Source organism: Cynocephalus volans, chromosome 2 (genome assembly GCF_027409185.1).
Source record: "Cynocephalus volans isolate mCynVol1 chromosome 2, mCynVol1.pri, whole genome shotgun sequence".
In the NCBI taxonomy this organism is placed as follows: Eukaryota; Metazoa; Chordata; class Mammalia; order Dermoptera; family Cynocephalidae; genus Cynocephalus; species Cynocephalus volans.
In genome coordinates, this window is record NC_084461.1 from 124709457 (window position 1) to 124737455 (window position 27999).

The 27999-nt window shown below is 45.4% G+C and overlaps 4 protein-coding genes across 8 annotated transcripts in view; all 4 read left to right on the forward strand.

Annotated features, from left to right (window-relative positions):
• LOC134370930 (protocadherin gamma-C4) overlaps positions 1 to 27999 on the forward strand; it is a 135483-nt gene that overhangs the window by 19982 nt on the left and 87502 nt on the right. Inside the window, exons 1-2 of one of the 5 annotated variants that reach the window (XM_063087876.1) lie at positions 25446 to 25810; positions 26135 to 27973. The exons of 1 other annotated variant lie outside the window; for it this stretch is intronic. In XM_063087876.1, the coding sequence (XP_062943946.1) occupies positions 25562 to 25810; positions 26135 to 27973 (2088 nt within the window). In that variant the 5' untranslated portion in view covers positions 25446 to 25561. Of the gene's footprint in view, positions 1 to 10935; positions 13527 to 15968; positions 18375 to 25445; positions 27974 to 27999 lie in introns of those variants that run through there. 3 more of the 5 variants (XM_063087871.1, XM_063087874.1, XM_063087872.1) reach the window with 3 other exon arrangements.
• Positions 1417 to 6575, forward strand: LOC134369475 (protocadherin gamma-A7-like). Its single transcript, XM_063085945.1, has 2 exons — positions 1417 to 3889; positions 6370 to 6575. The coding sequence occupies exons 1-2, from the start codon at positions 1417 to 1419 to the stop codon at positions 6573 to 6575; spliced, it is 2679 nt and encodes an 892-aa protein (XP_062942015.1).
• On the forward strand, positions 6599 to 9010 carry LOC134369758 (protocadherin gamma-B4). The gene has a single exon (XM_063086451.1). The coding sequence runs from the start codon at positions 6599 to 6601 to the stop codon at positions 9008 to 9010; it is 2412 nt and encodes an 803-aa protein (XP_062942521.1).
• On the forward strand, positions 20763 to 25507 carry LOC134369476 (protocadherin gamma-A9-like). Its single transcript, XM_063085946.1, is given in 5 exon segments — positions 20763 to 21236; positions 21238 to 21886; positions 22059 to 23004; positions 23006 to 23343; positions 25365 to 25507. Coding segments are annotated over 5 exon segments (2550 nt in total).

Here is a 27999-nt window from a genome sequence, read left to right on the forward strand (position 1 = left end):
CACTCTCTTTTCTTCTACAACTGTGTAGAAGGAACTTTTATTTCTGACAGCTGAGGGTAGCCTTGGATCCATCAACAATTGAGTTTTACTTCATCAACGTCAGTGGAGAAATTAGTACCTCTAAGGATTCTCTTAGGACAGTCATGCACATTGCTCAAATGCTGTCTAGACACCATCCTTTTCTCAATTATTCTAGAAAAGGGCAGAATAAACATTTGAATTGCACAATGAAAAGAAGTAATCAAACCAACATGCACTTTCTTATGAATTCACAGCCCAGTAGGATCTCTGCAAACTTCTGCCTTCTGTAAAAAATGGGTTGCTTGTATAGCTGATTGTTGCTGCCTGGCTTCTCACTTCATCTCTAACAATACTTTTTGAGCACAAAGCATCTGTGGAGGCCAACAATGATTCTCCCCTTTTCTCTCTTTTATTACAAGACTGGGAGTGAAAATATTTGGATTACTGCATTTGTTCTACTACTATATAATCAGGAACAAGGCAATTACCTCTCATTTTTTAAAACTGTTAAAGTTTTAGACTAAACCATCTCTAAGCCTCCATAAAATGAAAAATTTGTTAAAATACATCCCTAAGGTCTTGCTCAGTTGGTTGGAGCATGGTGGTATAACACAAAGGTTAAGGGTTTGTTCAGATCCCGGTACTGGCCAATCACAAAAAATAAGTTAAATACCCCCAAATAAAAGTACATCTCTATAGTATTAAGAAAATTTTGACTCTCTGGGTCTTGAATGATGGTGTCTAGAACATAGTATGTGTTCAATAACGTTATTGAATTAATTAGAATTTGTATACACTGATGAAAAATGTGCTATGTAACACTTTTCATAGATAATTTTAAAAGCGTATCTTTTTACCTGCAATGGCTGATTTTTCTTTATGGGCAATAAAGTGTGAGTCAGCGCCCAAAAGACTCACTTCAAAGTTGCAATGCAAAACAGAGATTTTAAAAAATTATCTGAAATTACTGAACACCCACCCAGGAACACTGTTGCATTAACTCGCTGTCCTAAAATGTATTTTTAAAGTATATCAGAGATATCTGGCGTGAAGAAATTTAACTAAACAGGGAAATTTTGAAGGCTGAAACGATTTTCGGTAAAATGAGTTCATTTTGCTTCGGTATGGTGCAGTAACTTAGTAAGGACTCTGAGTGCCGCTGTTCACTCACCGGGGGGAAATGGTGCAAGCGATCCGCCAGAGCCACCGAGTTTTACAGCACAGAGGAACGACAGATTGAGACAAGCTCTCTTCCAAGCTGCGCCAAACTCAAGCCGCTATCCTGCTGGATTCTGGGGCTCCCCTTCCGAATTCAGAGGGCTCCACGTGGACACGCTGGCATTCGGATGCAGAGTCTGAGACGGCTCAGTGTTAAGGAAGATCAGCAGGACAACAATGGCCTCTCAGCAGAGGGGCGGGAAGTACAGAGGATTCTTCCTGCTCTCCATCCTCCTGGGGACCCGATGGGAAGCCTGGGCAGGACACATTCTCTACTCCGTGTCGGAGGAGACAGAAAAAGGATCTTTTGTGGGTAATATCGCCAAGGACCTGGGACTGGAACCCCGGGATCTGGCGGAGCGCGGAGTCCGCATCGTCTCCAGAGGTAGGACGCAGCTTTTCTCTCTGAACCCACGAAGTGGCATCTTGGTCACAGCAGACAGGATAGACCGAGAGGAGCTCTGTGCTCAGAGCACGCGGTGTCTAGTGAGCTTTAACATTTTGATGGAAGATAAAATGAATCTTTACCCTGTAGAAGTGGAAATAATAGATGTTAATGATAATGCTCCTAGATTCTTGACCGAAGAAATAAACGTGAAAATAATGGAGAATACAGCTCCTGGGGTGCGGTTTCCGTTAAACGAGGCTGGGGATCCAGATGTTGGCACGAACTCCCTCCAGAGATACCAGCTCAGCCCCAATCGCCACTTCTCCCTGGTTGTGCAAAGTGGAGATGATGGAAATAAATACCCGGAACTGGTGCTGGAGCGGGAGCTGGACAGGGAGGAAGAGGGGGTTCACCACCTGGTCCTCACAGCCTCTGACGGCGGCGACCCACCCCGATCTGGCACCGCCCATATCCAAGTAACAGTGGTGGATGTGAATGATAACGCGCCTGTCTTCTCTCTGCCCCAGTACCAAGTGACCGTCCCCGAGAACGTGCCGGTGGGCACAAGACTGCTCACAGTAAATGCTATCGACCTGGATGAAGGAGTCAATGGGGAAATCACGTATTCTTTTAGGAAAATAACCCCAAAACTTCTACAGATATTCCATTTGAACTCCCTTACAGGAGAATTGTCAATTTTAGAAGGCTTAGATTACGAAGAATCCGGGTTCTATGAAATGGAAGTTCAGGCTCAGGACAGTCCTGGTAGTTTGACAAAGGCAAAAGTACTGATCACAATTTTAGATGTGAATGACAATGTTCCAGAAGTGACTGTAACGTCTGTAAGCCGCTCCATCCCTGAAGACACACCTCCTGGCACAGTAATTGCTCTTTTCTACCTCCAAGACAGAGATTCTGGGAAGAATGGTGAGGTGACCTGCACTGTTCCAGAAAATCTGCCTTTTAAATTAGAAAGATCAATAGATAATTACTATAGATTGGTCACAGAGAAAAACCTGGACAGAGAAAAACTCTCTGTGTATAACATCACACTGAAAGCCACAGATGGCGGTACTCCTCCCCTCTCCACAGAAACTCACATCTCCGTGCATGTGGCAGACACCAACGACAACCCGCCCACCTTCCCCCACTCCTCCTATTCCATCTATATCCCCGAGAACAACCTCAGAGGTACCTCCATCTTCTCGGTGACCGCAGAGGACCCTGACAGCGATGAGAATGCCCAGGTCACGTATTCCTTGTCTGAGGACACCGTCCAGGGGGTGCCGGTGTCTTCCTATGTCTCCATCAACTCCGACACTGGCATCTTGTATGCATTGCGCTCCTTTGACTATGAGCAATTCCGCAACTTACAACTAAGAGTGACTGCGCGTGACAGCGGGGACCCACCACTCAACAGCAATGTGTCACTGAGCCTATTTGTAACGGACCAGAACGACAATGCACCTGAGATCCTGTACCCCACCCTTCCCATTGATGGTTCCACTGGCGTAGAGCTGGCTCCCCGCTCTGCAGAGCCTGGCTACTTGGTGACCAAGGTGGTGGCAGTGGACAGAGACTCAGGCCAGAACGCCTGGCTGTCCTACCGCCTACTCAAGGCCACCGAGCCTGGGCTGTTCACAGTGGGGCTGCACACAGGTGAGGTGCGCACGGCGAGGGCCCTGCTGGAGAGAGACGCGCTCAAGCAGATCCTCGTGGTGGCCGCCCAGGACCATGGCGAGCCCCCTCTCTCGGCCACCGTCACGCTCACCGTGGCTGTTGCCGACAGCATCCCTGACATCCTGGCTGACCTGGGCAGCATCAAGACTCCCGCTGACCCCAACGATTCAGACCTCACGCTGTACCTAGTGGTGGCTGTGGCCGCGGTCTCTTGTGTCTTCCTTGCTTTCATCGTCGTGCTGCTGGCGCTCAGGCTCCGGCGCTGGCACTCGTCGCGCATGCGTCAGGCTGCTGGCGGTGGGTTAGTTGGCGTGCCCACCTCACACTTTGTGGGCGTGGACGGGGTGCGGGCTTTCCTGCAGACCTATTCCCACGAGGTCTCCCTCACCGCGGACTCGGGGAAGAGTCATCTAATCTTCCCTCAGCCCAACTACGCGGACACGCTCATCAGCCAGGAGAGCTGTGAGAAAAGTGATTCTTTGTTAACATCTATAGATTTTCGTGAATGTAAGGATGACGCCCCAAGTATTCAGGTAAGTTCAGACCTTCCTTTATTTTTATTTCCACGGGGAATTGTGTTTTGTGTGAACTTTATTGTTTTGCCAAACAAGTGTTTTGAAGATGTGGTTAAAATAACTTTAAAGAGGTAAAAACAAGTTTACCGGTTTATTTCAGTGGTGATACTTTAACATGTAACACGTAGGTTATGTTATCATTTCTTAAGTGAAAGCTTAGGAAGAAGATTGTGAATAAGTGGACCGTCATATTTTTATACCCTCCACCTACTTTCCACTTGGTTTTCTTAACTCATGTGTTCTAGAAACGAGAATGAATTGTTGAGTTTTTCTCTTTGCAGTAGGTTAGCAAAAGTAGAACACACCTCAAGTCTCTAGCAGAGGAGACTTGATTCTGTTTAAGATTCAAAAGTTATCTTAAGATTAAAGGTTCCTGAAGATTTTTTCAGTCTGAAGCATTTTTCAATGACATGCTTCTGCTTTCATCTACCACAGCTTGGTAGCCCTGAAAATCTTGGTTGCTTCCTTACCTATTTAAAACATAATCATCTATTAAAGTTGAGACGGAGAGTTAGACTGATGTCTAAAGAATGAAATGTGTGTGTCAAGCTTCACTAAGATCTTTATCAAAGACAGACATGGAATCGAATGCTGCACTAAAAGTCATTGGCCAAAACCAATAAAATATGTCAAATAAAATGTCGTTTCAAGTGTTATAACTGGCATTTATAAAATAGGCAGTTACATGTATTCATGCACAATTCCAATGTGCTATTTTAGTGGTATGGCCATGTAAAGGAAGTGTGGCTGTGGGCTCTCCAAATGGGAGACAGATCCTGGCTTTATGAAACAATGATCTCATGTACTCAAGTCCTAGACCCGTACTTGATTTCATTTGTTGGGTCTGCTAAAAACATTCAGTTAGACTCCTAAGCTGGGGCAGTGGGGAGCCAAGGGCCTTGGCCATGCCCCCCCCCAACACTTGCAACTAGCCCAGCAACAACCAAGCAGCAGCAAGAAGGGCCCCAGTTTCCTGAGCTGGAATGGTGGGGGCAAGAGCTTTTGCCACACCCCCTTGACATCTGCACCCAGCCCAGCAATGACCAAGCCCAACCCCCCGTCTGCCCTGTGGGAATGTGTGGGGTGCCACAGGCCTCAATCCTGCCGCTCCTCCTTTCTTCTTCTTCCATCCCATTTCCTTCCCCTTTCCCCTTTCCCCCTCCCTCCCAACTGCTCCACAACAATACCCTAGAATGTAAAAAATAGTATTAATAAAATCACGTTTTCTTTTTTAAAAAGTTCAGTTAGAGATAACCCAATCTGGGATTAATTACTTCCTTATTCTTTTGTATAGCATTTCAGTAAATTTCAATACATTGGGTGATTGTCATCTGGAAGAGGTGGTTGATGAGATAATCTTGATTCTGGGACTTTTTGAGTGTTGGTTAAAATGACAGTGTTTTGCTAACATATTGTCGTATGTGGTGGTAGTTTGCATATAATGGACTGTATTGTGGTGTGGAACTATTTCACACATTATGCAGTGTTCAGATGTACAATCACTTGGGGAGAAGATGATGTTACTGACACTTTATGAGGAAAGGATCTCTGACAGAAATACAATTATCAGGTATTTTGAAAAAGAAAATCCCCCAACCAAAATTCATTGGATGCTTTAAAATGTTTTTTAAGCAAAGGGGAGAGATTATTACAAAACTCAGTGAGCTATTGCCAGCAAACTTTTCAGGGAGTGTTTCCTTTCATTTTGAGATCATCATGGGATTAAAACAAAAGCAGAGGTAGAAACCAGTGTGGCACTGCAATAGACCTTAGCGACTTTGTGTTGGAAGGCAAAATATTATTTCCCTGCTAACTTTGAAGAGTCTGGTTGTGTTTTGTAAGCAGGAAAATAATTGTATAATGGGAAGAACAGGGATAAGCTAACTTTTTCCAGGCTACATTATTTCTTTAACTGAATATTACTGAGATAGAGAAAACAAGAATAGATAATATTACTATAAGGAAGTCACTGAAACTATTTTGGAAAAATAGTTGAGTTTAGAAATAAGCATAAATTTCACCTTTTAAAAGACAGTTCAGCATTACTAATGCTCTCTGGAACAAATTGAAATTAATCAACTTGGATGTCCCTAGAAAAGAGGAGAAAAAGTTAGGAACAAGGAAAGTAGTATAAATTTTATCCACTATATTGCTAATGAATAAGTATGCAAAATTACTGTACTCTGCAATAGTTTGGGCCAAGTCTGTGTTATAGTCTTCTCTGACTTGTGCGTATTTGAAGATTGGGGAATGATTATGTCAACAGATAGATGTTTATGTGTTAAATCTACGTGGTTTCCCTAAAAACCTGGAAATTTGGGATAGAAGCATTTCTAAGAGTACGACTCTAAAGAGTATTAAATATACAGATGTATCAACGTACTTTGTTCAGCTAGGCACACAATTATATTTACAGTACCGATTAAACTGAAGCAGCACAGGCTGCAGTTTCCGAGTGTGGACTCTGGGCGCCGCTGTTGGCCAAAGTGGAGAGCTTGACGCTCGAGATCTTGTCGCGCAGCCGCAGCGCGCTTTCCAGGGCGGCCGCATCTCCAACTCTCCAGCGCGAGCCCTTACGCGGCTGCCTCCTCGCGAAAAGAGTAATCCCTGACCTCCACTCCGAACTCCGTCCGGAGCTCCGAATATCTGCAATACAGAGATTCTTTGTAATCCGCTCGTCTCCAGGCCGGTGAGCAAACTGAGGGGAACAAGAGGGATGGGGAGCGGCGCTGGGGAGAAGGGCCGGACTGAGAGGCGGCCGGTGCTCTTTCCCTTCCTGCTGTCTTTGTTCGGCCTGGCGCTCTCTGAGCAGATCCGCTACAGGATTCCCGAGGAAATGCCCAAGGGCTCGGCAGTGGGGAACCTCGCCAAGGACCTGGGGTTCAGTGTCCAGGAGTTACCGACTCGAAAGCTGCGCATCAGTTCGGAGAAGCCTTACTTCACTGTGAGCGCAGAGAGCGGGGAGTTGCTCGTGGGCGGCAGGCTAGACAGGGAGCAGATATGCGGGAAGAATCCAGCTTGTGCTCTGGAATTTGAGGTTGTTGCTGAAAACCCACTGAACTTTTATCACGTGAATGTGGAGATAGAGGACGTTAATGACCACACGCCAAAATTCACCCAAAATTCCTTTGAACTGCAAATAAGCGAGTCCACAAAGCCTGGGGCACGATTTATCTTAGGATCTGCCCATGATGCAGATGTTGGTACCAACGCACTACAGAATTACCAGCTCAGTCCCAACGATCATTTCTCACTCGTGAATAAAGAGAAATCGGATGGCAGTAAATACCCTGAGCTGGTACTGAAGACACCTTTAGACCGAGAAAAACAGAAATCCTACCACTTGACCTTGACTGCCTTGGACTTTGGCGATCCACCCCTAAGCAGCATTGCAAAGATACAGGTCGTAGTGACTGATGCCAATGATAACCCTCCAGTGTTCAGCCAAGACACATACAGGGTAAGCCTTCTGGAAAGCGTGTACCCGGGGACCACCGTGCTTCAGGTAACAGCCACCGACCAGGATGAGGGCGTCAACGCTGAGATCAGCTTCTCTTTCAGTGAAGCTAGCCAGATCCCCCAGTTTGACCTAAATTCTAATACTGGGGAAATTACCATTCTAAATTCGTTAGATTTTGAAGAAATCAAAGAATATTCCATAGTTCTAGAAGCAAGGGATGGTGGAGGAATGATTGCACAGTGCACAGTGGAGATAGAAGTCCTAGATGAAAATGACAACGTCCCAGAAGTGATATTCCAGTCTCTACCTGACCTAATTATGGAGGACACTGAGCTGGGAACACACATTGCTTTGTTCAAAATCCGGGACAAAGATTCCGGACACAATGGAGAAGTTACTTGTAAATTGGAAGGTGATGTTCCGTTTAAAATACTCACTTCTTCAAGAAACACGTATAAATTAGTGACGGGTGGAGTTCTAGACCGCGAGCAGAACCCGGAGTACAATGTCACCATTACAGCCACCGACCTGGGCAAGCCTCCCCTCTCTACCAGCTCAAGCGTCACTCTGCACGTCGGTGATGTAAATGACAACGCTCCGGTTTTCCACCAAGCGTCCTACGTGGTTCACGTGGCCGAGAACAACCCGCCTGGAGTCTCCATCGCCCAGATTAGCGCCTCCGACCCAGACCTGGGTCCCAACGGCAGCGTCTCCTACGCAATCGTGGCCAGTGACCTGGAGCCGCGGGTGCTGTCGTCCTACGTGTCCGTGAGCGCACAGAGCGGGGTGGTGTTCGCGCAGCGCGCCTTCGACCACGAGCAGCTGCGCGCCTTCGAGCTGACGCTGCAGGCCCGCGACCAGGGCTCGCCCGCGCTCAGCGCCAACGTGAGCCTGCGCGTGCTGGTGGGCGACCGCAACGACAACGCGCCGCGGGTGCTGTACCCGGCGCTGGGGCCCGACGGCTCGGCGCTCTTTGACACGGTGCCGCGCGCGGCGGAGCCCGGCTACCTGGTCACCAAGGTGGTGGCAGTGGACGCAGACTCGGGACACAACGCCTGGCTGTCCTACCACGTGCTGCAGGCCAGCGAGCCCGGGCTCTTCAGCCTGGGACTGCGCACTGGCGAGGTGCGCACGGCTCGCGCCTTGGGCGACCGGGACGCGGCCCGACAGCGCCTGCTGGTCGCTGTGCGCGATGGTGGACAGCCACCTCTCTCGGCCACCGCCACGCTGCACCTGGTCTTCGCGGACAGCATGCAGGAGGTACTGCCAGAGCTCAGTGATCTCCCTGTGCCCTCTGACCCCCAGGCCGAGCTGCAGTTTTACCTGGTGGTGGCCTTGGCCTTGATCTCCGTGCTCTTCCTCCTCGCGGTGATTCTGGCCATCGCCCTGCGCCTGAGACACTCCTCCAGCCCCGCCGCCTGGGGCTGCTTTCAGCCTGGGCTCTGTGTGAAATCTGGACCCGTGGTTCCCCCCAACTACAGCGAGGGCACTTTACCTTATTCCTACAATCTGTGCGTTGCGCAAACAGGAAAGACGGAGTTTAATTTCCTACAATGTAGTGAGCAGCTGAGTTCAGGACAAGACCTACTTTGTGGTGATGCTTCTGGGGTCATGTTTCCACTTTGTAATTCCAGTGAGTTGACCTCCCATCAGGTGAGTTTTCTTTAAGCATAATGTACTTTTCATTGTCTACCCAGTTCTTCATACTCACAGGGAAATATACAATTTTCTGATCTCATGAATTGTCTTAAGAACGTTTTCATAAGTTTAAAAATTGTCATGCCATTCTTCAATGGAGGGGCAAAGTAGAAGTAATTTTGTGGTTTATATGAGTGTCTTACCAAGCCCACACTTATACATCCATGAGGGTGTGGTTTTACCTGCAAAATGAAAACATTAGTCAATGTTATTGGCTCGCTCCTGAAAAGCTAATGAGATTTTTCATAAATATTTCTGTTGCCTAATTATGATAAATAAATATATTTATATATAGGCTTGGACATACCATAAATCTAAAACTAGATAGTCATTTAAATAAACGTACATGGCAAAAGAATTTAAGATAAATTAGATATTTTTCTTCACTAATTTATCTGGTATGGTTTCCATACTAATTTGCCGTTTGTTTCTGACATTTACTTCACTTTTGTTTCAAAAGCTTTTATAATAAGGTATCTTAAACTGTGTTTTTATGCCCATGGACCTCTTGTAATTGCATGCAATGTACTCTGTGTGTGATCATTTTACTCAGCAGAAGATTCATATGCTCATCAGAAGATCAAACGCAGGTTGTCTTTGCTTCAGCTTAGGTTTTTGAAGATTAATCCATATTGAAGCTCATTCAATAGCCTCCTCCATCAAAAACAAAAAAAAAGACAAACAATGCTTTGCCTCTGTTTTTTCTCTCACACATCTAATTTTAACTGCCTTTTTTTGCAATCCTAAACTAATATGGGTAGAGGTCTTCTAATCATTTTTACTGTCTGTAGGAGAGAAAGAATCTTAAATTCTTCAAGTTTTAGACAAAAGTGCCTGTCTGATGTGCAACAAAAGACCATTGTATCAGCCTTTTGCTAGGAATCCCTTAGCAACTGCTTCAGTTAATGGCCACTTTATAAGTTGTTGAAGGAAAAAGACTTTTTTGTAGTGATACTTATTGTTTGACTTCTTAATGATAATTATGTGTTCCTTACTTTCAGTGGTTCTTTTGATCAAAGTGTCAAAAGTATTTATGCAGGTAAAATTAACTTTATAATATATAACTACCTGAAAAAGTTATGTCGGCTTTAAAATGTAATCACCTTTCTTTGGTGGAAGACATAGGACAAATATCTGCTTTTTGTTGTATATTCGCTTGTGCCTTTCAAGTATTTTCTGTTCAAATAGCAAAATATAATTGAAATAAAATAGCAAAACAATATAATCTCTGATAAAACTGCAATTGTGAAAGCATTCATCCTGTTAAAATTTTATGATACTAATTTTAAAACATTATCAATGTGTAATTAAAATGGCATTTAGAAAGAAAATATAAAAGCAACAACTCTATGGGAAGCTTCTATAATGATTAATCAGTTTATACCAAATAAAACAACTTCAGAGTCCATCATCTCCAATAGGTCTATTTGAGCCTTAAAAATGAATTCATTTCCAGTAACAACTGGAGTTCTTATTTGATAATATAGATTGAAGACAGGTACAATAAAGCTTAGAGCTCAATGAGAAATTATATTGTCATATTTATTTTTACAAGAGCAAATGTATTCCAGAAATGTGAGTAATTTAATATGATGATAACCCCAAGATCTAATCATTTAATAATACTTTCTTAAAACTTCACTTCATCCCACAGTCCTTGACAATTTCTTTTACAATATGGATTTAAGGACAAATTAAATAAACTCAAAACAAAGTAATAAGAAGCAAGTAGTGGGGTTTTTTTTCTCAGTAATCTAGCAGAGTATTACGTATTTGAGTAATGTATATCTAAGTGCAATAACTGCTTAGGACTCTAAGCGCCGCTGTTCACCTACTGGGAGAGAAATGCAACCGAAACGCCATCGGATACACTCAGGGCTCACACTGCACAAAGACCCGCAGATTCCACAAACCAACTGCTGGGCTGCAGCGAAAATTCTGTCCCTAAATTTGGAGCACTCCAGCTTTCTGTAAGATTATGATCTACATAGCGGCAGCAAAAAGGTAAACAAAACACATATGCCCTGTGAAGATTCTGAAAGGATTCTGTAGCAGAAAAACAATGGCCCCTCCAAAGAGTCACCGAGTATGGAGAGAGCTGCTCCTTCTGTGCGCGCTGCTGGGAACGCTGTGGGAGGCCAGAGCCAGTCAGATCCGCTACTCGGTGCCAGAAGAGACGGACAAAGGCTTCTTCGTGGGTAACATCTCCAAGGACCTGGGACTGGAGCCCTGGGAGCTGGCGAAGCATGGAGTCCGCATCATCTCTAGAGGTAGGACTCAGCTCTTTGCTCTGAACTCGCGAAGCGGCAGCTTGGTCACCGCGGGCAGGATTGACCGGGAGGAGCTCTGTGCTCAAAGCGCGCGGTGTCTTGTAAATATTAACATCCTGATAGAGGATAGAGGAAAACTCTTTGGGACAGAAATAGAAATAACTGATATTAACGATAATAACCCAAAATTCCAGGTCAAAAATCTCGAGGTAAAGATTAACGAAATCGCTGCTCCTGGAGCACGTTATCCACTCCCAGAGGCTGTAGACCTCGATGTGGGCGTGAACTCCCTCCAGAGCTACCAGCTCAGCCCCAATCACCATTTCTCCCTGGACGTGCAAACTGGAGACGATGGAACTATAAACCCAGAGCTGGTGCTGGAGCGCGCCCTGGACAGAGAGGAAGAGGCTGCTCACCACCTGGTCCTCACAGCATCCGATGGTGGCGACCCGCGTCGCTCCAGCACAGTGCACATCCGTGTGATAGTTCTGGATACAAACGATAATGCCCCAATTTTTGCTCAATCGATTTACCGAGTGAAAGTCCCAGAGAACTTGCCCCCAGGCACCCCATTGCTTACAGTAAGTGCTAGCGACCTTGATGAGGGAGCCAATGGAAAAGTGGCATATAAATTCTGGAAAATCAATGAAAAACGGTCTCAAATATTCCATCTTAATGAAAATACTGGGGAAATATCAACAGCAAAAAGTCTAGATTATGAAGAATGTTCATTTTATGAAATGGAAATACAGGCTGAAGATGTGGGGGCACTTCTAGGGAGGACCAAAGTGCTTATTTCAGTGGAAGATGTAAATGACAATAAACCAGAAGTGATCATTACATCTTTGTTTAGCCCAGTGTTGGAAAATTCTCTTCCTGGGACAGTAATTGCCTTCTTGAATGTGCATGACCAAGACTCCGGGAAGAATGGTCAAGTTGTCTGTTACACAAGTGATAATTTACCTTTTAAGTTAGAAAAGTCAGTAGAAAATTATTACAGATTGGTGACATGGGAATACTTGGACCGAGAAAAAGTCTCTATCTACAATATCACAGTGGTAGCCTCAGATATGGGAACTCCACCTCTGTCTACTGAAACTAATATCCTTCTGCTCGTGGCAGACATCAATGACAACCCACCCACTTTCCCTCATGCTTCCTACTCAGCATATATCCCAGAGAACAACGTGAGAGGTGCCTCTATCTTTTCATTAACTGCACACGACCCCGACGACCAGAAAAATGCACAGGTCACTTACTCTGTCACTGAGGACACCAACCAGGGGGCCCCCCTGTCCTTCTATGTCTCCATCAACTCTGACACTGGTGTCCTGTATGCACTGCAATCTTTTGACTATGAGCAGATCCAAGACTTGCAGTTACTGGTGACAGCCACTGACAGCGGGGACCCTCCCCTCAGTAGCAATGTGTCACTGAGCCTGTATGTGCTGGACCAGAACGATAATGTGCCTGAGATTCTGTACCCCATCATTCCTACCCATGATTCCACTGGCGTGGAACTGGCACCCCGCTCCGCAGAGCCTGGCTACCTGGTGACCAAGGTGGTGGCAGTGGACAGAGATTCTGGCCAGAACGCCTGGCTGTCTTACTATCTGCTCAAGGCCAGCGAGCCTGGGCTCTTCGCAGTTGGGCTGCACACAGGTGAGGTGCGCACTGCGCGGGGCCTGCTGGACAGAGACGCACTCAAGCAGATCCTCCTAGTAGCTGTTCAGGATCATGGCCAGCCGCCTCTCTCAGCCACCATCACTCTCACTGTGGCAGTGGCTGACAGTATCCCCGACGTTTTGTCTGACTTGGGCCGCATCAGGACTCCTGCAGTCCCAGATGATTCAGACCTCACTCTTTACCTGGTGGTGGCAGTGGCTGTGGTCTCCTGTGTCTTCCTGGCCTTTGTCGTTGTGCTGCTGGCACTCAGGCTGAGGCGCTGGCACTCATCACGCCTGCTGCAGGCTGCAGGTGGTGGATTGGCAGGCATGCCCACCTCGCACTTTGTGGGCATTGACAGGGTACAGGCTTTTCTACAGACCTATTCCCAGGAGGTCTCCCTCACCTCAGGCTCCGGGAAGAGTCATGTTATCTTTCCTCAGCCCAACTATGCAGACACACTCATCAGCCAAGAGAGCTGTGAGAAAAGTGATTCTTTGTTAACATCCATAAAATTTCATGAATGTAAAGATGAAGCTGCTTGTGCTCAGGTGAGTCCAGTTTTATGTTCACTTCTATTTTGCAGAGGAGTTTTATTTGGTATAAATTTATGTGTTTTGAAAGATGTATTGTGAAGACAGTTGAAAATAATTTTTAAGGCATACTTCAAAGTTTTGTGTTTATTTTAGTGGTGATACTATAAAATTGAACAACAATCATTAAAGGTTGCTGTGTCATTTGCTTTTGAAAGGCTTGAGCAAGATTGCTCAACTTTTTAATGCCTTCAATTATTTTATTCATATTATCACTCATTCACTTAAGAAGGACTTACTCATCCACACATGGTAAGTTTGCTATTGTGTGTATGTGTATATACATATCCTAAACTAGAAGTGCAGGAAAATTATTTAGGCTTCTATATCCTCATATTAGCTTAGTAAAAGTAAGATACACCTCAGAATTCTTAGGATGATATTTAGAATTTGTACCTATAAATATGCTTTGAAGATTTCTCCACTTTAGATCTCTCTTCTGAGCAGCCCTGCTTCTGCATCAGGGCCCTCCAAAACTTTACTACTTAATATATTTCAAAACATAAGCAAATTTTAAAGGATGGATCTTGACGGAAGGTGAGACTGGTTCCTAAGTGATAAGTGTGTGTGTCAGTGGTCACCCGGAGCCCATACCAATGGAGACATGGAATCTAAAGTCTAGAACAGCCATTGCTCCTCATGCCCCCTGCCAAAACAAAACAAAACAAAAGCAATAAAATCAGATCTGAAATAAAATGTTATTTTGAACTGTTGAAAGTTACTTTTGAAAAATATAGAAGAACATATTTCAATAGAGTTCCAGTGAGCTATTTTGGTTGTGCATCCATATGAAATGATAAAAGAGCTTGAGAATGTTGATTTTAAGAACAGAAGTTTCATGTACACAAATCCTAAGCAAGCTTTAGTTAAAAATGATTCAGTCTGAACTACGCATCTTCTGTATTTCTTCTTGTAGTATTTGAATAAAGCTGACTCCTGAATTGATTGTCATCATGTGAGAGTGGAAGACATGGTAAAAAGGATATTTCTCAGGAATTTTGCAGTGTTCTGTCCTATATTGTACATACAATGGAGTAGAAGTTAACTTCATACTTCCTGTAGCATTTGGGTGCGTGGTTATTTGAGGGGACAACTATATTGCAATTTTTCAATGTGAGGAAAGTTGCCCTGATAGAAAAGAAAATCCTTAAAATGTTCTCTAATTTTTTTATTTAACAAATAAAGTAAAAAGAGTTAGAACATATGTCACTATATTCAGTAAATTTATGTAAACAAACTTATCATGAGCTCAATTCCTTCAATTCCAAAGTCATTACTTCAGTATAATGGGGGTAGAGAGTACTTCAAAAAGTTCATGGAAAATGGAATTAAGAGATAATACTGCTATTTCCATGAACTTTTTGAAGTAGCCACATAGATAGGGAAGTAATGCAGTCTGCTGTAATATCTCTTCGTGATTTTGTATTGCAGAATAGATAAGCATTTCCCCAGTAACTTTTAATAATGAATTTTGTATTATAAAAGGGTAATACATAAGCCAAAACAATTTTGAGATGTGAAAAAGAAGGCATTTAAGACAGTTTTCTTGAATGAATACTTCTTCAAGTAGTCAAAAAGGTAAAGAGAAATTATTTTTACAAAGACAGTCAGTATTGCCAGGAAGAGGAGATGTTAGGGAATTGGTATAAAATTGCACAGCTTTACAAAATAATTTCGAACAGTATTGATGTCCCATCATACATGTGATATAAAACAGCATTAGTTACCTGGAAATGTTGGTGGGAGGGGTCATAAAAATCAATGAAAGAAGGATAAAAAGTGTTTCAAAATATCATAACTAATTTAAAAAATGAACATGTGATATCAATAGACTATGAACTCTCTCAGGGCAACAACCGTGTCTTATTTATTAGTATATTAGCACTGGCAAGGGCAATAGTAGGTAAGAGTTTAATGTATATTTGCAGAATGGTGAAAGAATGGACCAATATATGTAGGTTTGTATAAAAGCCCAACATGATATTTCTAACAAATTGGAAACAAGTGGAAATATACCAGAACGGGGCTTTTAATTTTGATATTTAATGTATAAATATGAAAACATGTCTCGTGCAGTTAGGCATACAATTGTAACAACTCTACTGGTAAAACTGAAGCAGCACAGGCTGCAGTTTCCGAGTGTGGACTCTGGGCGCCGCTGTTGGCCAAAGTGGAGAGCTTGACGCTCGCGATCTTGTCGCGCAGCCGCAGCGCGCTTTCCAGGGCGGCCGCATCTCCGACTCTCCAGCGCGAGCCCTTACGCGGCTACCTCCTCGCGAAAAGAGTAATCCCTGACCTCCACTCCGAACTCCGTCCGGAGCTCCGAATATCTGCAATACAGAGATTCTTTGTAATCCGCTCGTCTCCAGGCCGGTGAGCAAACTGAGGGGAACAAGAGGGATGGGGAGCGGCGCTGGGGAGAAGGGCCGGACTGAGAGGCGGCCGGTGCTCTTTCCCTTCCTGCTGTCTTTGTTCGGCCTGGCGCTCTCTGAGCAGATCCGCTACAGGATTCCCGAGGAAATGCCCAAGGGCTCGGCAGTGGGGAACCTCGCCAAGGACCTGGGGTTCAGTGTCCAGGAGTTACCGACTCGAAAGCTGCGCATCAGTTCGGAGAAGCCTTACTTCACTGTGAGCGCAGAGAGCGGGGAGTTGCTCGTGGGCGGCAGGCTAGACAGGGAGCAGATATGCGGGAAGAATCCAGCTTGTGCTCTGGAATTTGAGGTTGTTGCTGAAAACCCACTGAACTTTTATCACGTGAATGTGGAGATAGAGGACGTTAATGACCACACGCCAAAATTCACCCAAAATTCCTTTGAACTGCAAATAAGCGAGTCCGCACAGCCAGGCACACGATTTATATTAGAAGTAGCGGAAGATGCAGATATTGGCTTAAACGCCCTACAGAATTATAAATTGTCTCTTAGCCCTACTTTCTCATTAATAAATAAGGAAAAACAAGATGGCAGTAAATACCCGGAACTGGCATTGAAGACAACCTTAGACCGGGAACAACAAAGTTACCACCGTTTAGTCCTGACTGCCTTGGACGGGGGGGATCCACCCCTAAGCGGCACCACTGAGCTCCGGATCCAAGTCACTGACGCCAATGATAACCCTCCTGTGTTCAGCCAGGACCTGTACAGAGTCAGCCTTCGTGAAAACGTGCCCCTAGGCACCACGGTGCTGCAAGTGTCAGCCACCGACCAGGACGAGGGCATCAATTCAGAAATTACTTATTCCTTCTACAGAACAGGACAAGTCTTCGATCTGAATTCAAAGAGCGGGGAAATTACAACTAGAAGAACACTGGATTTCGAAGAAATCAAGGAATATTCTATAGTGGTGGAAGGGAGGGACGGTGGAGGACTGGTTGCACAATGTACAGTTGAAATTAACATTCAAGACGAAAATGACAACAGCCCAGAAATTACATTCCATTCTCTACTTGAAGTAATTTTGGAAAACGCAGTACCGGAAACACTAATTGCATTGATCAAAATACATGACCAAGATTCCGGGGAAAATGGTGAGGTTAATTGTCAGTTAGAAGGTGAAGTCCCTTTTAAAATAGTAGCTTCATCCAAACATTCATATAAATTGGTAACAGACAGGACCCTAGATCGAGAGCAGACCCCAGAGTACAACGTTATCATCACAGCCACTGACAGGGGCAAGCCTCCCCTCTCCTCCAGCACAAGCGTCACCTTACACATTGGCGACGTCAATGACAACGCTCCGACTTTCCACCAGGCGTCCTATTTGGTCCACGTTGCCGAGAACAACCCGCCTGGAGTCTCCATAGCGCAAGTGAGCGCCTCCGACCCAGACTTGGGTCCCAACGGCCACGTCTCCTACGCAATCGTGGCCAGTGACCTGGAGCCGCGGGTGCTGTCGTCCTACGTGTCCGTGAGCGCACAGAGCGGGGTGGTGTTCGCGCAGCGCGCCTTCGACCACGAGCAGCTGCGCGCCTTCGAGCTGACGCTGCAGGCCCGCGACCAGGGCTCGCCCGCGCTCAGCGCCAACGTGAGCCTGCGCGTGTTGGTGGGCGACCGCAACGACAACGCGCCGCGGGTGCTGTACCCGGCGCTGGGGCCCGACGGCTCGGCGCTCTTCGACACGGTGCCGCGCGCGGCGGAGCCCGGCTACCTGGTCACCAAGGTGGTGGCAGTGGACGCAGACTCGGGACACAACGCCTGGCTGTCCTACCACGTGCTGCAGGCCAGCGAGCCCGGGCTCTTCAGCCTGGGACTGCGCACTGGCGAGGTGCGCACGGTGCGTGCCTTGGGGGACAGGGACGCGGCCCGACAGCGCCTGCTGGTCGCTGTGCGCGATGGTGGACAGCCACCTCTCTCGGCCACCGCCACGCTGCACCTGGTCTTCGCGGACAGCTTGCAGGAGGTACTGCCAGACCTTAGTGATCTCCCTGTGCCCTCTGACCCCCAGGCCGAGCTGCAGTTTTACCTGGTGGTGGCCTTGGCCTTGATCTCTGTGCTCTTCCTCCTCGCGGTGATTCTGGCCATCGCCCTGCGCCTGAGACACTCCTCCAGCCCCGCCGCCTGGGGCTGCTTTCAGCCTGGTCTCTGTGTGAAATCTGGACCCGTGGTTCCCCCCAACTACAGCGAGGGGACTTTACCTTATTCCTACAATCTGTGCGTTGCACAAACAGGAAAGACGGAGTTTAATTTCCTACAATGTAGTGAGCAGCTGAGTTCAGGACAAGACCTACTTTGTGGTGATGCTTCTGGGGCTATGTTTCCACTTTGTAATTCCAGTGAGTCGACCTCCCATCCTGAGACTCTAACACCGGTGAGTTCCATTTAAGTGTCTACTCGTTTTCATCATTCACCTAATTCTCTATATTTATATGATAATACATTATATTTCCAGGTTTAGTGAGTTATCTTGAGGAAATTATGTGGGTACTTTCAAAAAATCTGTAGAAAGGGCCAACCCCATGGCGCACTTGGGAGAGTGCTGCGCTGGGAACGCAGCAACGCTCGGGTTCGGATCCTATACAGGAATGGCCGGTGCGCTCACTGGCTGAGTGCCGGTCACGTAAAAGACAAAAAAAAAAAAAAAAAAAAAAATTGTAGAAATATTCATATTATCTTTAATTATATTTTTCCACGAACTTTTTGAAGTACCTTCTTAAAGCTGGTTAGAAAGCCCTACTTCCTTTCTTCAAGAGGAGCAGTGAATTGTGAGTGATTATGTGACAAAATAGCGGTAGCTTTATGGATTTACAAAGTGCTACTACTTTCCAGCAAAAGGATTAAACAAAAATTTTTGTCTCTTTTTCAAAGTTAATTTACACATTGATTGTCTCATTCTTTAACATATATTTAAATTTAATTGTAGGAAGGTGCCTCAAAATATTCATGAAAGAATGGAATTAAATGATAATACAAATCTCTCCGTGAACGTTTTGAAGACCCCTTGTATGTACAGAAACATTAAATTTAAAGTAGGTACGCATTTAATTTGTTCTTTAAGGCAAAGAAACTGCTAGTAGGTATCTTCCTTCACTGATTTTATTGGTAGTTTCCACACCTTATGTTTGTTCTTCGTGTCTAGTTCTTTATACCTAACCTAATGGATTCATGATTCTTTGAATCCCTTAAAATTGAATTAAAAGTACTGTGCATATTTTGTGCATATGAGAGAGAAAGGGGGCTCACTGAGCTCATCAAAAGGCCCAAATCATTATCCAAGTTCCTTTAGACTTTCCTGGGTGCAAAATTCTTCTCTTCCTCTATATAATTATCAAAAGGAGAAAATTAATAAATGAAAAGAAAATGCTATTGCTTCTGTTTCTCATGCCTTAAGTCTTGACATATATTTTTTGAAGAAATGGGGAAAAAGACACTGGAATTGTCTTATCATTTGGAGCCATAAACATATGTGAATAGATGTTTTCTCATCATTCTTGTTGAAGGGAAGGAGAATCCTGAATTTTTTCATTTTTTAGGCAAAAACTACTAGTCTGGTGGTCATACGAAATTGCCATTACACAGTTTGTCTTTTGCTGCATTCACCTTAGGAAGTGATTCAGTAAATGGTTTCTTTACAAACTACTGAAAGAGGTTTGTTATAATGCCACTTACTTTTTGCTTTTTAGTAGTAATCATTTGTTCCATGTTTTGTGTTCTTTCCCCCAAATTATCACATTGAGTTAAATGACCCTTAAAAAAAAAAAAGTTTAAGACTGCTTTAAAATTGCATAATTTCTTGATGGAAGATCGAAATGAGAAATTTGCTTTTCACTTACGTTCATTTGAATTTTCCAAATGCCATAGTTTGTGCATGTATTATGTAGTCACATAGAAAATTTAACATTTTTGAAATAGCAGAGAAGTTTAAACAATCACAAAAATAAGAACTTTTAAAACCTTAATCCTGTTAAAATTTAGCAATATTAAGTGAGAAAATCTATTATCTATTGCCTAACTTAAATTATTTTCATAACAAAAAAATTTAAAAGAAACCTTTCTCCAGAAGTTTTATATATTCACCCAATATAATTATGTAATATATATATAATATAGCTATAAAAATAAGAATAGAAATGTGTTTACAAAGAAGCTTGCACATCGTAATTACTTCAGAAAAATAATAGTTAAAACATATAAAAAATTAAAGTACCATAAAAAATAAATTGTAATTTACATACATATGAAGAGAGCGCAAAATTTTCCCAGGAATAAGAGTAAGTTAAGTTGAAATTAAGCAGAAAAAAGTCAGTTGATTTTTAATACACTTACAGAAATTTTGTTTCACTTCATTGAAAACTCAAATATCTACAAAAGGTAACTGCTTTTGAAATGTGAATGCAAGAAATAGAGAAACCTAAGTTCATCATTAGAAGAGAGTAGTGTTTTCTTTATCAGCCATCTATAATCAAGTGTTACAGATCTCACTGGGTGTAGTAACGGCTTAAGAATCTGAGCGCCGCTGTTCAACTCTAAGAAAAACTCATTCAGTGCCTTATCAGGATTTATACATCTGCAACTACACAAAGCCCTGCAGATTTTACAAACCAGCTCCCGGGTTGCAACAAAACTCAGCCTCTTAACTTGGGACGTTTCGACTTTCTCCTAAGGAAAAAAGAACAACATCCTTGGCAGGAGGAAAAAAAGAACCTAACGAGTCAGCACACATAGGGAGCATTCTGAAAAGTACCATAGCGGAGCAGCAATGGCAGCTACAACCAAATGCCAGCACTGCAGAAGGTTGGTCCTGCTGTGCACTCTCCTGGGAACGCTGTGGGAGGCCAGGTCCAGTCAGATCCGCTATTCAGTGCCCGAAGAGACAGAAAAGGGGTATATCCTGGGAAACATCTCTAGAGATCTGAGACTGGAGGCCCGCGAGCTGGCGGAACGCGGAGTCCGCATCATTTCCAGAAGTAGGACGCACCTTTTCTCCCTGAATCCGCAAAGCGGCAGCTTGGTCACAGTCGGCAGAATAGACCGGGAGGAGCTCTGCGCTGAGACCGTGCGCTGTCTAGTGAACTTTAAAGTCCTGGTTGAAGACAGAATGAAACTTTACAGAATAGAAATAGAAGTTACTGATATCAACGACAATGCCCCCAAATTCAAGGCTGAAAATCTTGAGGTAAAGATGAACGAAATCACTGCTCCTGGAGCACGTTATCCACTCCCAGAGGCTGTAAGACCTCGATGTGGGCGTGAACTCCCTCCAGAGCTACCAGCTCAGCCCCAATCACCATTTCTCCCTGGACGTGCAAACTGGAGACGATGGAACTATAAACCCAGAGCTGGTGCTGGAGCGCGCCCTGGACAGAGAGGAAGAGGCTGCTCACCACCTGGTCCTCACAGCATCCGATGGCGGCGACCCGCGTCGCTCCAGCACAGTGCACATCCGTGTGATAGTTTTGGATACAAACCATAATGCCCCAATTTTTGCTCAATCGATTTACCGAGTGAAAGTCCCAGAGAACGTGCCCCCGGGCACTCAGCTGCTAACTGTAACAGCTACGGATCCAGATGAGGGAGTCAACGGGAAAGGAGCATATAAATTCCGAGAAATTAATGAAAAACAATCTCCGATATTCCAGCTCAATGAAAATACTGGGGAAATATCAATAGCAAAAAGTCTAGATTATGAAGAATGTTCATTTTATGAAATGGAAATACAGGCTGAAGATGGTGGGGGATTGAAAGGGCGGACGAAAGTGCTCATTTCAGTGGAAGACGTAAATGACAATAGACCTGAAATGACCATTACATCTCTGTTTAGCCCAGTGAGGGAAGATGCTCCCCAGGGAACAGTAATCCTCCCTTTCTTTCTTTTTTTGACCGGTAAGGGGATGGAGACCCTCTGCACGGTGGTGTCCGCACCACGCTCAGCCAGTGAGCGCACCGGCCATCCCTATCTAGGATCCAAACCCGCCGCCTCGGCGCTCCCAGCCCCGCACTCTCCCAAGTGAGCCACGGGGCCGGCCCGTAATTGTTCTTTTCAATGCCCGTGAAGACTCCGGGAAGAATGCTGAAGTTATTTGTTCTATCCAGGAGAATCTATCTTTTAAATTAGAAGATTCAATAGAAGATTATTACGGATTGTTGACAACCCAGATTCTAGACAGAGAAAAAGCCTCTGAGTACAACATCACAGTGACCGCGACTGACAGAGGAGCCCCGCCCCTGTCCACGGTAATTCACATCACCCTGCAAGTGGCCGACATCAATGACAATCCACCTGCCTTCTCTCAAGCCTCCTATTCAGTCTATCTCCCTGAAAACAATGCCAGGGGCCCTTCCATCTTCTCTGTGACTGCCCATGACCCTGATAACAATGAGAATGCTAGGGTTATTTACTGCTTGGCTGAGGACACCATCCAGCAGGCTCCTCTCTCCGCCTGTGTCTCCATCAACTCTGACACTGGCATGCTGTACGCACTGTGCTCCTTTGACTATGAGCAGTTTCACGATCTGCAAATTCAGGTGAGGGAAAGAGACAGCGGGCATCCCCCACTCAGCAGCAATGTGTTATTGAGCCTATTGGTGCTGGCCCAGGATGACAATGTGCCTGAGATCCTATATCCCACCTTCCCCACAGATGGTTCCACCAGCATGGACCTGGTACCCCACTCAGCAGAGCCTGGCTACCTAGTGACCAAGGTGGTGGCAGTGGACAGAGATTCTGGCCAAAATGCCTGGCTGTCCTACCACCTGCTCAAGGTCAGTGAGCCTGGGCTCTTCGTGGTGGGGCTGCACACAGGTGAGGTGTGCACGGCATGGGCCCTGATGGACAGAGATGCGCCCAAGCAAAACCTCATGGTAGTCACCCAGGACCATGGCCAGCCCCCTCTCTTGACAACTGTCATGCTCACTGTGGCTGTGGCTGGCAGCATCCCAGATGTCCTGGCCAATATGGGCAGCCTCAAGGTCCCACATGACTCAGATGCTTCAGGCCTCACACTACCTGGTGGTGGCAGTGGCAGCCATCTCCTGTGTCTTCCTGGCCTTTGTCATCATGTTGCTGGCACTCAGGCTGAAATGCTGGAATTCCTCTCATCTGCTTCAGGCTGCTGGCAGCGGGTTGGGTGTACCCACCTCACACTTTGTGGGCGTAGACGGCATGTGGGTTTTCCTGCAAACCTGTTCCCACGAGGTCTCCCTCACTGCAGACTCACTGAGGAGTCACCTGATCTTCTCTCAGCCCAACTATGCCAACACACTCATCAGCCAGGAGAGCCGTGAGAATAGCGAGCCTTTGTGCATTGCAGTTGATTCCAAGTTTCCTATAGAAGACACCCGTTTGGCTCCCATGAGTTCTGTATTTCTTTTCTTTCTATCACAGTTGGCTTTCTCTTTAAGTATTTGTAATGAAGATAGCATAGGTTGATATTAATATATTCTTCACCATTTACATTTTTACTGGGCCTAACTTTTGCTCTATCATCTAAAGGAGGTCTTTATGGGTTAAATCACTGTTATAATTTTCACTTTCTCATAATAATGAGCCTAGTGTAAAAGGAAACCATTCTTCATAGGTTAGCTCTTATTATCCTGCATTGTGGGCTTTTTGGGCGGGGTTGCTTGATTGGTTATAGTGGTCCACTAATAATTCTTCTGGCTGGATTTCTATTCCTGAATTTTATTGATTATTGTTATCTCCAATGTCCACATTGTGAAATTCTTATTCCTAAAACCATTTCTACAGCCATACTATTTTAAGGGTATATTAATAACTAAATAATGCATTCTTCTTAGAGAAACAGCTGAAAGCTCGGACTCACTACTTCCATTCTTCTGTTTTTATGGCAGGAAAACACCTTTTTGAGGTGATATTTTTCAGACTGCAAGTTTGTAGAGGCCGTTTCTATTCAAAGATCTTTTCTGAGGAAGATTCAAACTATAGTTACCCATTTCCAACTTGTGGCATCCTTTATTCTCAACCTCAAAGACTTTAATTTACTAATGCTGTAATGTCAAATTATGATGAATAGTTTGACACTCTTCTTTCCTATAGTGTACACTTGCTCAAGAGAAGTTTCTAAGATTGGTCAATGTGAAAGGACAAAACGAAACTAAAAGTTATTCTTCAGCTGTATATTTTTTTTTTTTTGGTTCAATTCTCCAACTTTTGAAGTTAGAAGTGAACATGAATATGGAATATAATTTATGACAATATTCTCAGGAACTGCTAAGGAGATTCTAAGAATATTTTACTGGTATTTAGCTATACAGAAAAATAATAATGTATTATTTAATGGGATTTTAAACACAATGTCAAAATTCAAGTAATAAATGACATTCCAGGAGACTATTTGAAAATAAAAGTTTAGGTTGACTCAAAATTCTTTTCTAAACATGTGATCCAGTGATACATTGATGACTGCTAGAATAATTTGATTTGTCTTTGTAATTACTTTTTCAAATTTCCATTGTAAGAAAATAAGGATTGACATGACTGGAAATCTGTTCTGACACACAGACATTTTAATTATTTCAAATGCTCTTTTTTTCTTTAAGCTAGTAGGGAAAAGGCAAAACATCCGTCAGGGTCGTATTTTTAACCAAGCAACAGGAAAACTGTCACTTTAAATTTCTGTCCTGGGGAGTAACCTGTATGCTTATTAGTATTCATAAATATTAAAATGTATGTTAATTTGAAGAAAACATAACATAGATATTGAAGAAGTCTTGTATGTCATAATAGGTAAGTACTATTCTATACCACAAAAGTGTCGCTAACCTTTAAAACCAGAACACAAGGCCCACTGTGGATGGATGACTGGCAGAGAAAATGCTGAATTCTACTTCTTAAACTAGGTAACTTATTGTGCATTGCTAACAGACTATAGAACATAACAGGCTGAAAAATAAAATTATTAATCTTAATGTCTCATCTTAAAAAGAAGTGTTAACTGAAATGCTATAGCTTAGATTTGCTTCAAAATAATGGGGGAGTGCAGCTTAATTTAAGCAGAGATTGGTTGTATGTTGATCATTATTGAAGCTAGGTGATGGGTATGTGAAGGTTCACTATATCATACTCTCGACTGTTGTATAAATTTGAAATTGTCCATAATAAATTTCTTTAAAACACTAAGTACATAAGTACCCACTGTGATACTATGATGAGACTAAAATTTGGGGCTAATATATAGCTGCATTTTCAAAAAGCAATATGTAAGTTTTGGAGATAAAGAATTCAAAACGAAAAGCCAGACTGCGGTTCCACACGAAGCCTCTGGGCGCCGCTGTCGGCCAGTGCAGAGCAAGTGCTGATGTCCGGGATCCCTCAGCCTCTAGCCTGGGATTTCCTGCGCAGCCACCAACACGGGCTCAAGGAAACCCGCTCACACACAGAGACTCCCGGCTGCGCAGACCCGGCCAGCCCAGCACACACGGGTTCCCAGCCCCGAGACTGGGTGCTCCGCCTGCACTGGGCCGAATGCTCTTCCAGCGCGGTAGAGCGCATTTTCTTCAACTGGAGAGGCGGGGGCCGAGCGAGAACCAGAAGGCGCAATGGCAGGGAGCGGCGCACAGAGGCGGCGGTCCGGCCAGGTACTGTTTCTCTTCTTGCTGCTTTTGTTCCACCCCGCGCTCTGCGAGCCGATCCGCTACTCGATTCCGGAGGAGCTGGCCAAAGGCTCGGTGGTAGGGAACCTCGCCAAGGATCTCGGGCTCAGTGTCCTGGATGTGTCGGCTCGGAAGCTGCGAGTCAGCGCCGAGAAGCTGCACTTCAGCGTGGACGCGGAGAGCGGGGACTTACTTGTGAAAGACCGAATAGACCGTGAGCAGATATGCAAAGAGAAAAGAAGCTGTGAGCTGCCGTTAGAAGCGGTGGTGGAAAATCCTTTGAATATTTTTCATATCATTGTGACAATTGAGGATATCAATGATCATGCTCCTCAATTCGATAAAAAGGAAATACATTTAGAAATTTTTGAATCTGTATCCACCGGTGCACGAATATCCCTTGACCCTGCCACTGATGCCGATATAAACATAAACTCAATTAAAGATTATCAGATCAACCCAAACCCTTATTTTTCATTAATGGTTAGAGTGAATTCCGATGGCGGCAAATACCCAGAGTTATCTCTGGAGAAACTCCTAGACCGGGAAAAGCAGAGATCTCATCACTTGATATTGACTGCCTTGGACGGAGGGGACCCGCCACGAAGTGCCACCACTCATATAGAAATCTGTGTCAGGGACACCAATGATAACCCCCCAGTGTTCAGTAAAGACGAATACAGAATCAGTCTTAGTGAAAATCTACCCCCCGGATCCCCCGTGTTGCAGGTGACAGCCACTGACCAGGACGAGGGGGTCAATGCGGAGATAAACTACTACTTCCGGAGCACTGCCCAGAGCACAAGACACATGTTCTCATTAGATGAGAAAACAGGCATGATTAGGAATAATCAGTCACTGGATTTTGAAGATGTAGAAAGATACACCATGGAATTGGAAGCAAAGGATGGAGGTGGTCTCTCTACCCAGTGTAAAGTGATCATAGAAGTCCTAGATGAAAACGACAACAGCCCGGAAATAATCGTCACTTCTCTCTCTGATCAGATTTCGGAGGACTCCCCTCCAGGAATGGTTGTGGCCCTCTTCAAAACACGAGACCGGGATTTCGGAGAAAACGGAGAAGTCACGTGTAGTATAGAAAGAGATGTTCCTTTCAAAATTTATTCTTCTTCTAATAATTACTACAAGCTGGCGACAGATGGACCCTTGGACCGAGAAGAGAACCCAGAATACAATGTCACCATCACGGCCACCGACAGGGGCAAGCCGCCCCTTTCTTCCAGAACAAACATCACCCTACACATTACCGACGTCAATGACAACGCTCCGGTTTTCCACCAGGCGTCCTACTTGGTTCACGTGGCCGAGAACAACCCACCTGGAGTCTCCATCGCCCAGATTAGCGCCTCCGACCCAGACTTGGGTCCCAACGGCAGCGTCTCCTACGCAATCGTGGCCAGTGACCTGGAGCCGCGGGTGCTGTCGTCCTACGTGTCCGTGAGCGCACAGAGCGGGGTGGTGTTCGCGCAGCGCGCCTTCGACCACGAGCAGCTGCGCGCCTTCGAGCTGACGCTGCAGGCCCGCGACCAGGGCTCGCCCGCGCTCAGCGCCAACGTGAGCCTGCGCGTGTTGGTGGGCGACCGCAACGACAACGCGCCGCGGGTGCTGTACCCGGCGCTGGGGCCCGACGGCTCGGCGCTCTTTGACACGGTGCCGCGCGCGGCGGAGCCCGGCTACCTGGTCACCAAGGTGGTGGCAGTGGACGCAGACTCGGGACACAACGCCTGGCTGTCCTACCACGTGCTGCAGGCCAGCGAGCCCGGGCTCTTCAGCCTGGGACTGCGCACTGGCGAGGTGCGCACGGTGCGTGCCTTGGGGGACAGGGACGCGGCCCGACAGCGCCTGCTGGTCGCTGTGCGCGATGGTGGACAGCCACCTCTCTCGGCCACCGCCACGCTGCACCTGGTCTTCGCGGACAGCATGCAGGAGGTACTGCCAGAGCTCAGTGACCTCCCTGTGCCCTCTGACCCCCAGGCCGAGCTGCAGTTTTACCTGGTGGTGGCCTTGGCCTTGATCTCCGTGCTCTTTCTCCTCGCGGTGATTCTGGCCATCGCCCTGCGCCTGAGACACTCCTCCAGCCCCGCCGCCTGGGGCTGCTTTCAGCCTGGTCTCTGTGTGAAGTCTGGACCCGTGGTTCCCCCCAACTACAGCGAGGGGACTTTACCTTATTCCTACAATCTGTGCGTTGCGCAAACAGGAAAGACGGAGTTTAATTTCCTACAATGTAGTGAGCAGCTGAGTTCAGGACAAGACCTACTTTGTGGTGATGCTTCTGGGGCCATGTTTCCACTTTGTAATTCCAGTGAGTCGACCTCCCATCCTGAAACTCTTACACCGGTGAGTTCCATTTTTGTGTCTTCTTT